A 13,075-nucleotide genomic window follows, 5' to 3' on the forward strand; every position below is an offset into this window, starting at 1 on the left:
AAAGGAACTAGAGAAAGAAGAACAAACAAAACCCAAAGTTAGCAGAAGGAAAGAAATCATAAAGATCAGAGCAGAAATAAATGAAATAGAAACAAAGAAAACAATAGCAAAGATCAATAAAACTAAAAGCTGGTTCTTTGAGAAGATAAACAAAATTGATAAACCATTAGCCAGACTCATCAAGAAAAAGAGGGAGAGGACTCAAATCAATAAAATTAGAAATGAAAAAGGAGAAGTTACAACAGACACCACAGAAATACAAAGCATCCTAAGAGCTGCTTTGGCAACTCTGTGCCAATAAAATCGACAACCTGGAAGACATGGAAAATTCTTAGAAAGGTATAACCTTCCAAGACTGAACCAGGAAGAAATAGAAAATATGAACAGACCAATCACAAGTAATGAAATTGAAACTGTGATTAAAAATCTTCCAACAAACAAAAGTCCAGGACCAGATGGCTTCACAGGTGAATTCTATCAAACATTTAGAGAAGAGCTAACACCCATCCTTCTCAAACTCTTCCAAAAAATTGTAGAGGAAGGAAAACTCCCAAACTCATTCTATGAGGCCACCATCACCCTGATACCAAAACCAGACAAAGATACTACAAAAAAAGAAAATTACAGACCAATATCACTGATGAATATAGATGCAAAAATCCTCAACAAAATACTAGCAAACAGAATCCAACAATACATTAAAAGGATCATACACCATGATCAAGTGGGATTTATCCCAGGGATGCAAGGATTCTTCAATATACGCAAATCAATCCCTGTGATACACCATATTAACAAATTGAAGAATAAAAACCATATGATCATCTCAATAGATGCAGAAAAAGATTTTGACAAAGTTCAACACCCATTTATGATAAAAACTCTCCAGAAAGTGGGCATAGAGGGAACCTACCTCGACATAATAAAGGCCATATAGGACAAACCCACAGCAAACATCATTCTCAATGGTGAAAAACTGAAGGCATTTGCTCTAAGATCAGGAACAAGACAAGGATGTCCACCTTCGCCACTATTATTCAACATAGTTTTGGAAGTCCTAGCCATGGCAATCAGAGAAGAAAAAGAAATTAAAAGAATCCAAATTGGAAAAGAAGAAGTAAAACTGTCACTGTTTGCAGATGTCATGATTCTATTCATGGAGAATCCAAAAGAGGCCGCCAGAAAACTACTAGAGCTAATCACTGAATTTGGTAAAGTAGCAGGATACAAAATTAATGCTCAGAAATCTCTTGCATTCCTATACACTAATGATGAAACATCTGAAAGAGAAATTAAGGAAACACTCCCATATACCTTTGCAACAAGAAGAATAAAATACCTAGGAATAAACCTAACTAGGCAGACAAAAGACCTGTATGCAGAAAACTATAAAACACTGATGAAAGAAATTAAAGATGATACCAACCGATGGAGAGATATACCATGTTCGTAGATTGGAAGAATCGATATTGTAAAAATGACTATACTACCCAAAGCAATCTACAGATTCAATGCAATCCCTATCAAATTACCAATGGCATTTTTTACAGAACTAGAACAAAATATCTTAAAATTTGTATGGAGACACAAAAGACCCCGAATAGCCAAAGCAGTCTTTAGGGAACAAAACGGAGCTGGAGGAATCAGACTCCCTGACTTCAGACTATACTACAAAGCTACAGTAATCAAGACAATATGGTAGTGGCACAAAAACAGAAACACAGATCAATGGAACAAGATAGAAAGCCCAGAGATAAACCCCCGCACCTGTGGTCAACTATCTATGACAAAGGAGGCAAGGATATGAAATGGAGAAAAGACAGTCTCTTCAATAAGTGGTGTTGGGAAAACTGGGAAGTTACATGTAAAAGAGTGAAATTAGAACACCACACACAAAAATAAACTCAAAATGGATTAGAGACCTGAATGTAAGACCGAGCACTATAAAACTCTTAGAGGAAAACATAGGAAGAACACTCTTTGACATAAATCACAGCAAGATCTTTTTTGATCCACCTCCTAGAGTAATGGAAATAAAAACAAAAACAAACAAATGGGACCTAATGAAACTTCAAAGCTTTTGCATAGCAAAGGAAACCATAAACAAGACGAAAAGACAACCCTCAGAATGGGAGAAAATATTTTCAAATGAATCATCGGACAAAGGATTAATCTCCAAAATATATAAACAGCTCATGCAGCTCAGTATTAAAAAAACAAACAACCCAATCCAAAAAATGGGCAGAAGACCTAAATAGACATTTGTCCAAAGAAGATATACAGATTGCCAAGAAGTACATGAAAAGCTGCTCAATGTCACTAATTATTAGAGAAATGCAAATCAAAACTACAGTGAGGTATCACCTCACACCAGTTAGAATGGGCATCATCAGAAAATCTACAAACAACAAATTCTGGAGAGGGTGTGGAGAAAAGGGAACCGTCTTGCACTATTGGTGGGAATGTCAATTGATACAGCCACTATGGAGAACAGTATGGAGGTTCCTTAAAGAAGTAAAAATAGAATTACCATATGACCCAGCAATCCCACTACTGGGGTGGTGGGATGAATTGGGCGATTGGGATTGACATGTATACACTGATGTGTATAAAATGGACAACTAATAAGAAAAAAAAATACATTAAAGCCGAGTGGAAATGTAAAGAAAATTCCTAGAAAAAAGAAAAATCATTTTCACCAGCTTGCTTATGTTAATCACTTTGATGTCTGGGTTCCACGTAAGTTAAGCAAAAAAAACCTTCTTGACCATATTTCTTCATGTGATTCTCTACCTAGACGTAATGAAAACATTCCGTTTTCAAAACAAATTGTGACGGGCGATGATAAGTGGACACTGTACAATAATGTGGAATGGAACTGATCATGGGGCAAGCGAAATGAACCACCACGAACCACACCAAAGGCCAGTATTCATCCAAGGAAGGTGATGTTGTGTATATGGTTGGATTGGAAGGGGGTCATCTATTATGAGCTCCTCCCGGAAAACCGAACGATTAATTCCAACAAGTACTGCTCCCAATTAGACCAACTGAAAGCAGCACTTGACAAAATGTGTCTGGAATTAGTTAAGAGAAAACGCATAATCTTCCATCAGGATAACACAAGACCGCGTGTTTCTTTGATGACCAGGCAGAAACTTTTACAGCTTGGCTGCGAAGTTCTGATTCCTCCACCGTATTCACCAGACATTGCACCTTCGATTTCCATTTATTTAGGTCTTTACAAAATTCTCTTAATGGAAAAAAATTTCAATTCCTTGGAAGACTGTAAAAGGCACCTGGAACAGTTCTTTGCTCAAAAAGATAAAAAGTTTTGGGAAGATGGAATTATGAAGTTGCCTGAAAAATGGCAGAAGGTAATGGAACAAAAGGGTGAATACGTTGTTCAATAGAGTTTATGGTGAAAATGAAAAATTTATCTTTTATTTTTACTTAAAAACCAAAGGAACCTTTTGCCAACCCAATATAAAAAATAATATCTATGTACAAACATCATTGCCATGTTAGATCATAATCCCCCAGGTTTGGAAGCAATCTAAACGTCCAGCAGTAGAACAATGAAAAAGTATATTGTAGTACATAAGCAGTTTGTAATATTTTGCAGCTATTTATTGTGATAAATTTTGTAAGTACAAAATTTATACCATGACTGCAGTTATATTAGAATATGTATATCCTTATGGCAAAGGTCATTTGCTAAAATGAAAATAGTTACTATGTTAGGGTAATACAGTTATAGGTGATAAATTTTTTAAAATGTTTTGTCTTTTATTTCATTACATACGTGATCATTGAGCTCTGCTAGAGCACTGTTACTATGTTAGAGCCAGAAATTAAAAGGTTAGTAAAAAAAAAAAGAGAGAGAGAAAACCTTCAGAAACTTCATAGGTTTGCAAGGAGACAATCTATTACCACATAATGTGATAGGACCTTTAGTACTTTGTTGTTGTTTTCTAATTGAGAAATCAAAGAACTGAAAAGAGAACAAAATAACTATGTTGTGCCTTAAACTGTCTTCTCTTTTTTCTTTCTAAGAGCATATTCAAATTGCACAGGCCCAGGTTTTAGTCTTCATTCGGATATTGTCATGCCCTATATTGCAAACTATGGCTCAGAAGAACAGATTAAGCACTTCATCCCCCAGATGACTGCAGGGAAATGTATTGGTGCCATAGCAATGACAGAGCCTGGGGCTGGAAGGTAAATCAACATTTGGTTGATTTTGAAATGCTGGAAGCAATGCCTTAACAGCAAATATTTTCTCAGTACCTGCTTTATACAACACTCTGAGTGATATGCTAAGACAGATACAAAGATGAACACATTGTCATTTCCAACCTTAGGTAACTTCAAATTCCAGTAGGAAAATAAGGCCTTATCATATACAAATAACAACACAGCAGATTGTATTTTATGTTGTATGTGAGATATTAACATAGTGTGATGTAAATAAAATGTTAGAATATGTGTTGAATTGGGGGCATGTTGAATTTTAGATGTGGTGTGACATTTCACATGGAAATGTCCAGCAGGCTATTAAAAATATGGATTTGGAAGTCTGGATACAGGCTGGGGGTGGCAGTAGGATTTAAAACCATTCATAGATAAGAAAGAATTGAAGCAATGGAAATGAATAAATCATTTAGTCATTTGATGGTTACTTAATAAGTGCCTTCCGTGTGCCAGGTATACAGTGGTAATCAAACCAGATGTGGTCTGTGTGCTTGTTGAGGAGAAAGACAAGAAACACGTAAACAAATATATTTAAATTATGATAAGTACTATGAAGGAAACAAGGTGCTGTGTTAGAGACTCATGGTGCATGTGTGTTTGGTGGGGAAGGGAAAAACTCATATTTAGATATGAATGCTAGGGAAGACCTATAAAAAGTGGTTATATTTAAACTGAGATCTGACCATTGAGAAATTTGCAAGAGCAGCCAGGTGGTGGGACCTGATCCTCAAGGGGTAAAGTGAAAGGATGAAAAGGAGACCAAGAAGGAAACCTTGGGCATTGCATTCCATTTGGAACTGTACAGAAGATGTAGTGACAGAGACAGAAGGATTGAGTTTGAAGGAAATCTAGACAACTGCTATTTCATGAGCTTGAGGGGAAGTGAGTTTGAAAAGGCAGTAGGAGAGGAGTGAGAAGTTAGTAATGTCAAGGCCACAGAGACGTTGAGAATTGAGAAAGAGTCATGGCAGCCAGTGGTGATCTTTTGATTGTGATTTCAGGAGAGAGGAGAGGCAGAAGTTACTTTCGAAGGGAGTGAGATGGGTATTGAGAAAACAGAGGCAGAAAAGACAGACTGATTTTTTTTTCCAGAGTTGTGTGTTATATGGCGAAAGAAAGTGGAGAGAGGGGACAGTAATTTGACAAGCCAGCATGGTCAGGGAAATGGCTTATGTTGAAGAGAGCAGTGACTAACAGGCCAATGGGAAACAGGCAGTGCAGAGGAAGAACTTACAGATGTGGCAGAAGCAGTAATTGAAAATTCAAGACTTGTTTCTGCAAGATCAGGCCCCGATATTTAAAAATTTTTGTCAGTGCTGTTTATTTATTTATTTATATGGCTGCGATGCAGCATGCAGGATCTTAGTTCCCCGACCAGGAATCGAACCTGCACCCCCTGCAGTGGAAGTGCAGAGTCTTAACCACTGGACGGCCAGGGAAGTCCCAGTGCTGCTTATTTTTAAATGTCTTAGTATGCCATAGTGTTACTTGGCAATTTGCTTAAATTGTACTTATCTTTCCCAGATATAAATTTATAATTGAAGGCCAATATAGAAATTTAATTTTGCCAAGATAAAAGGTTTTGTTGGGAATTCCCAGTGGTTAGGACTCCGTGCTCTCACTGCCAGCGGCCTGGGTTCAATCCCTGGTCAGGGAACTAAGATCTCACAAGCTGCACGGTGAGGCCAAAAAAAAAAAGTTGTGTTTACTTTGTTGCCTTAAAATGTGACCTGAAAGAAGTAGGAGTTTAATCGTCTTCCTTTGCTTTTAAGATAACTCTCTAAGATAACTGGCCTAATGACCAATATTCTGATTGCATCTTATTAGCTCACGATCAGTATGTTTTAGTTCCAACCCACTGTATGTCAGCTCTCACCTAGAGGCAAAAGTATCAGTGAGAGATCTTGATTTATCCCCAACTTAAACACATACCCACATGCTTGCTTGATTTGTGTTTTCTTGAAAATTCTCTGTGCTTCTGTAACAAATTACACAAACTGGGTGGCTTAAAACAACAGAACTTTATTCTCTCACGGTTCTGAAGGCCGGAAGCACAAACTTGGTATCAGTGGTCCCAAATCAAGGTATCAGCAACCCCAAATCAAGGTATGAGCAAGGCCACAGTCCCTCCAGAGGTTCTAGGGGAGAATCCATTCTTTGATTCTTCCATCTCCTGGGGTCTGCCGACATTCCTTGCTTTGTGGCATCATGACTCCAATCTCTGCCTCTGTGGCCATGTTGTAATGTCCCTCTTTAGTCTGTGTAATCTCCCTCTGCCTCTCTCTCACAAGGACACTTGTGATTGCATTTAGGACCCATCTAGATAATCCAAAATTATCTTCCCATCTCAAAGTCCTAAATGAATCACATCTGCAAGACCCTTTTTCCATATAAGGTAACATTTAACAGGTTCCAGAGGTTAGGACCTGCTATCTCTAAGGGTCATTATTTAGCATGATACAGAGAGTGATAAAGTGCCATGGGATATATAATATAAAGTCCATGTACAAAAAGGAGAATCAGAAAATTTTCACAAAATAAGTGATGTGGACTATTTAATATATGATGCTCTTCATTGTAGGATATCTTTGAAAATTGGAAGTGGAAACTACCTAAGTCTTCAACAATAGCAGATTGCTTTAAAAGATTCGTGATGAATCCAATGCATTTGGTTTCAGGTCCCTTCCCTGATCTTTGGTCATGATTGAGTTTGTCAATGTCCCCCTTAATTTCTAGTTTTAGAAATCATACTTCATTACTTTATAGTGTATAAGAGAAGGATATCAGATATCTACCCCCTTGAGTTCTAAGTGGTTGTATCACCATGGCATGAGGTCTAGAAAGGCATGAGGCAGTAGTCACAAATGGGGCAGTTCATGGGACCTATGGAAGCCCTGGGACATGTTTAATTTGGTTAATCTATTTAATTTAAAAACAAACCTTGAATCAACTTTAAAAGCCAGAAAAATGTACATAAACATCCATATTCCTGGATTTTCTTGAAAATTTGGAACATCTGACAATACTATGTTTTTCTTATTTCTGATTCCTTATTCCTGTTGGCTGGGACATAGCCCTTTAGATGGGATATGAGTTCTCCAGTCTTTTAGATGCACCACCACTTCCAGTTGTCTCCCTGAAACCATCTATTTTTGAATCCTACCTGCTGGATTTCCTACTGTAAAAAAATCTCTCTTAAATCTCTCTTAAAAGATAAATGAAGAAGGCTGTCAATGTTTCCAAAAAGTGAGACGGAATACTTATTTGTGGAAATAAAGAATATTCTTGTGTGTTTAAAAATATATATCATAACAATAATTCATATGATGAAATTCTGTGCCACTAATAAAAGTTTTCTTATAGACAAACATTAGATATTATTAAAAGATCAGGATCATATGTATGGTTCCAATTTTATAAAAATACGTATATGTGTGTATCTGTTTCCATAGAAAAATACTGGAAGGTTGTATTTTTTAAATGTTTATTACAGAAGGTAAAATTTTTTTTTAATTTTTTCATTTTTCTCCTTTGTTTTGAATATTGCCTGTATTTTTCATATTTAAATTATGAATATTTGTTTAGTTTATATCTAGAAAAATAACCTATTCTACTTGTAGAGCAGGCTTGGTAGAGGACGTGGCATTTGAGACATAGCTGCTGGGTGGCTTGTGGGATCTTAGTTCCCTGACTAGAGATTGAACCTGGGCCCTCAGCAGTGAAAGCATGAAGTCCTAACCACTGGACCACCAGGGAATTTCTGACATAGTCTTTTAAATAGCTAAGCTGTTGAACAGTAGAGATAGGGGAAGGAACCAAAGTGAACAAAGGCAGGAAAGGTACATGGGCAAATAATCTGAGGTATATAGTAGGCATTGAAATGTCTTCTGAGTCCAGTTTGAGGGTCTTGGATGCTAGTTGGGCCTTGTTATGCTCTATAAAATCTGGTCAGTCTATGTAATCTCAATAAAATATTCATTTGTATAAATAGTTTAGCATATGTCAGACATGACTTTTCAGTGCATTTGTGTGAACGTTCCTAATATTAGTTAAATGTCAATTTTTATAATGGTGTAACCAGTTTGAATTATCACAATAGATACATACTTACATAACATTTGCATAGTTCATTTATTACCAATTAATGAATTTTTTATCCTCTCAATTATAGTGATTTGCAAGGAGTGAGAACAAATGCCAGAAAGGATGGAAGTGACTGGATTCTCAATGGAAGCAAGGTGTGTAAAGGTGGGCTTCCATAGCCCTCCTCCCCGGAGTCATGCTGTGGGTAACAAGGCCTCAAAAACTACTCATCATTGAGTCTCTCAGATCTAGGGACTCACTCAGGAATTGAGTTTACTTGAGTTGGCACAGGAATTGAACTGCTTTGTTTTGGAGACAGTAAGAATTGTACAACATTTATGTTACGTGAGATCTATTCCTCTTCTATGTTCCTTTTGCATGCCCCCTCACTAACATGAAAAACGTTTTAGCTTCCAAACAGCCCTTATCAAACCAGAAAAGGAAAAGGTGAGGTTCACATTGTCCAAATAGGGGACAAACAGTTAATAGTTAATGAATTTGATGTTGATAAGAAGTGGAAGAAAAGACTTATAAATAAATATCAAGAAGAGTTTCAAAAGATTTTAGGAAAGATATTTCTGATGGAATTTGAGAGCCCTTCAACTCTTCTGAGCCTCACATCAACCCACTGATAAGATTGGAGAGCACCTCTGATTAAGGTTACAGACAGGCTCAGAAGTAAATATATCCTTCAGAATCTAATATCACTGATGGCAGAGGTTTTTGTTTACCTAAAACTGTGTCTGGTATACACTCAGTAACTATTTGTTGTTGACTGAATATTAAGTGAAGAAAAGATATTCATTGTCTACACTAAGGAAATCTTGCTAAAAATGTTTCAAAGCCTGGTGAAGAGCTAATTTTTGTTTTTTTTCTTCAACGTTTAAAAAATATTTCTTATTAGTTTTAGACTAATACCTTTGCATTTGCAAAATCACAAACTTGAATGTTGTGACACTTAAATTGCTATGAAATTTTCTAAACAGTCACTTTCCGTACTTACATTGTTAAGGACTAATAACAGTTTGTGGACTGACAAACTGTTCATCAGTCTGATGAATACGTTTTGAGTAGCCCAGTTCTAAAGACCATTCCATTATCTAGTTTCATAGTTATTATACAGAAAAACAATGTCTGTGATGTCAAATAAATTTGGAAAACATGCTCTACTTCTCACTTTCTGAGAGGCTGATACGCATCATGAACTTCTAAGAGTTGGATATAGTATGTCATTTGCCCTAGGAAATTCTCTTTTTATAGACTTATCTTGAGTTACTGTTGTTTTTCAAATATACTTTATGAAATATTCATCTACATTATGCATACTAAGGATTATAATAAAGCACTAACTGTGATATATAGTCAATTAACTCTTTGCACACAGAAGGCTTGTTTTGACAGAAGAATAGGGTATTTGGTCAAAAGTGAAATGGGAACTACACTCTTCTATGACTCCAGCTTTCTAAGCAGGCCCAGTCTGTTCAATTAGACTCTTCAGTGGGAACCACCCAGGAAAGTACCTCTGATTTTCAAAAATTCTGTTAGGAAACACAAAAACTTTAGAGGAAGCAAAAGTAAAAGAATGAGTGAGTAAATATACTACATCAATAAGATGATCTAATATGCACCCACTAAAGCATCAACACAAAATTTTTAGTGGTATAGGAAAATAATTATATTAAGTGAAAAGATGATACTAACATTTAAGTGAAGTATGCATATAAAATAATTTCAACTATATTAAAAGAAAAAAAGGCCAGAAAGGAAGTTCACAATGATATTTATATGATGGACTCATGGAAGATTTTTTTTCCCTTTTTCTTTATAGCACTTTTTCTTTATGTACTATTTACACAACATCTACAAAGAGCGTATGGCATAGGCATTCAATACCAAAAAATAAAATAAAAATAAAAAAAAATTGACCTCAGTAGGGTTAATCTCAGCCCTATTAAAAGTTTTGACTGTCATAATTAGGAAAGAAATCAAGAAAGCCCTTTCTTACAAAGAGAATTCTCTTATAATTTTATTAGGAAAGAGGATCAGTCATGGTAGAAATACTCACATTAGATATTAGTAACATAAAGGTACTAATTCCTGGGTGCTCTGTGATTAAAAACAAACAAAAAAGCACTATTTCAGCAATTCAACTGTGGCAACTGCACAAATGGTCATTATTATCTTAGACAGTTAGGAAATTGGGAGACCTGAATGGTTTTTGAGGAAGAGAGTGGTGTAATGGAGAAACACTGTAGAAAAAATTTTTACCATAATTTTTTTTTTTTTTTGGCCCGCTGTGTGGCATACGGGATCTTAGTTCCCTGATCAGGGATCACACCTGTGCCCCTGAAGTGGAAGAGCAGAGTCCTAACCACTGGACCGCCAGGGAATTCCCTAGAATTATTTTTGAGGAATATATTTTTCTCATTTATTCAACAAACATCCTTGAAGGCCTCCTATATGCCAAATACTATACTAAGCACTGAGGATAGATATATGAATAGGAAATAGCCCCCGCCCTCAAGGAGCTCCTAGTACAGAGAGATGTTGAGAGTCTTTTATTATTGTGTCACTTACAACCATACCATCAACATTGCCTTCATTTGCTGTCATGTAGATAACACTAACATCACTGGCCCACTTCCCATTATTTGTAAGAATCACTGCTCTGGATTTTAGAGCATAAATCTTATTATAAAGGACATGGATGGTAGGTGATGAGAGTAACCAACACCATTTTATACCTGTACTATTTCAAAGGGACAGAGACAAAATTAGATCATTTGAATATAGCTTGGAAAATGCTAAGATGATGGTAAATTCAGGATGCTATGGGAACCCTTAACCCAGCTTGGGGAATTTGGAAAGACGTTTTGTTTTTGTTTTTTTCAGCCGCGCTGCGTGGCTTGCAGGATCTTAGTTCCCTGACCAGGGATTAACCTGCGCCCTCGGCAGTGAAAGCGTGGAGTCCTAACCACTGGACCGCCAGGGAATTCCCTGGAAAGACTTTTTGGAAGAGGTGACGTCTGAACTTTGTCCAGGTTGAGTAGGATTCATTGTAGCAGAGTTGGGAAAGAGCCCCCCAAGTAGAGGAAACAAGATTTCCAAAGACCCATAGATGAGGAAGAACTTAGAATATGGGGGACAGCAAGTAATGCAGTAGAGTTAATCTACAGAAAACAAGTGAGGGGAAAATTGGATAAGAGATAAGGCAGGAATGTAAGCTAGTGCCAATTTGTGATGAGTTTTATATGCCCTGCTAAGATTTATAATTTATCCTGAAGCTATGATGAGGTATTCAAAAATTTTCAGATGTGAAAGTAGTATGATTAGATTGCATTTTTGAAAGATCCCTCTGACATCATGATGGATAATAGAGTTGCACAGAGATCAGTTGTAGGAACTTAACCAGGAAATGATGAGGCCCAAAATAAGGTAATGGCAACAGAAGTGAAAGGAAGTGAATGGATTTAAAAAGTGTTGAAATGGGTTAGAGAGAACTAGATGTCAAATTGAATACGAAGCAAGATAATAATGTGATTTACCGTTCACTGACACAGGGAAAATAGATTGATACTCAAGATTAAATAGGAGTAGGGGTGATTAAAGAGGAGTAGGGTATTCCTTGAGTCATCAGGTGGAACTATCCAGGAGCAGGTATGTATACAGGTCTGGAACCTAGCAAGAAATTTGGCTTAGATAAAGTTTTGGAGTCATCAGCATATGGATAGCAACTAAAGCCATGGAAAGTGGCTGAGAGGACCCAGGAAAGATACAGAGTGAAAAGATAATTATTCATATTTGCTCTGTGTATATTTGTTTTCTGAATAAATATTATCTGATAAACTAATATCTCTGTTATTTTATCCCTTCTTAATCAGCATCTTCCTTATTTAGGCCATTTGGAAAGAGGTAGGCCATCCATCATGAAATCGAAACTATGCCTTTTCAAAAACGGATAAATCTGAAAGTACAAATACTTTAATAGTATCGTGCCATTCAAAGGAGATTCTGTTTTCTCACCTGAAACTTCTTTCTAAAATATGGTTTATCATTTTTATAGGCAATTTTGTTTTAATTGGAAAAGAACATAATAATGTTAATTATTGTTATTATTTACAATACTAATAGTGGGAAGAAAATGAATAGAGTTCATTCTTTGAAGCATTGGATAATTTCCCCCTACTCTTTACTAACCTCATGTATGAATAATCAACACTGCAGATATTCAGAGAGAGTACAGAGAGGGGTATGAAGCATGTTTTGTCCGGTTTAGTCTTATTGAGTATACTTTCCCCTGATCATGACTTACACATGGACCTGAGTTATTGTGGAGCATCACAGTATACTTGGGGTTTTTCAGGTATTCATCACTAATGGGTGGCTAAGTGACGTTGTGATCGTAGTGGCAGTCACAAATCGTGACGCTCGCTCTCCTGCCCATGGCATTAGCCTTTTTCTGGTGGAAAATGGAATGAAAGGATTTGTCAAGGGACGAAAGCTACATAAAATGGGACTAAAAGCCCAGGTAAGTCATAATGTAAATTTGTTTTCATAATATAAATCATTTATAAATATAATTCATATTTATTATTTATAAATAATTGAGTTTACTCAATTATGCTTTATATATGGAACTACATATAGCACAATCATACCTTCCTTCCTATGCTGGATTCTTAAAATATGCTTTTCAGAAATGATTATGGAAATTTATTCCACTGTTTATGCAACTGTG

The 13,075-nt window shown here is 36.3% G+C and overlaps 1 protein-coding gene across 1 annotated transcript in view; it reads left to right on the plus strand.

Annotated features, from left to right (window-relative positions):
- ACADL (acyl-CoA dehydrogenase long chain) overlaps nt 1–13,075 on the plus strand; it is a 39,473-nt gene that overhangs the window by 8,418 nt on the left and 17,980 nt on the right. Inside the window, exons 4-6 of the mRNA XM_082657997.1 lie at nt 4,057–4,221; nt 8,426–8,492; nt 12,701–12,865. Of these exons, the coding sequence (XP_082514123.1) occupies nt 4,057–4,221; nt 8,426–8,492; nt 12,701–12,865 (397 nt within the window). The remainder of the gene's footprint in view (nt 1–4,056; nt 4,222–8,425; nt 8,493–12,700; nt 12,866–13,075) is intronic.

Source organism: Grampus griseus (assembly GCF_964374135.1).
Source record: "Grampus griseus genome assembly, chromosome: 7".
Taxonomy (NCBI): Eukaryota; Metazoa; Chordata; class Mammalia; order Artiodactyla; family Delphinidae; genus Grampus; species Grampus griseus.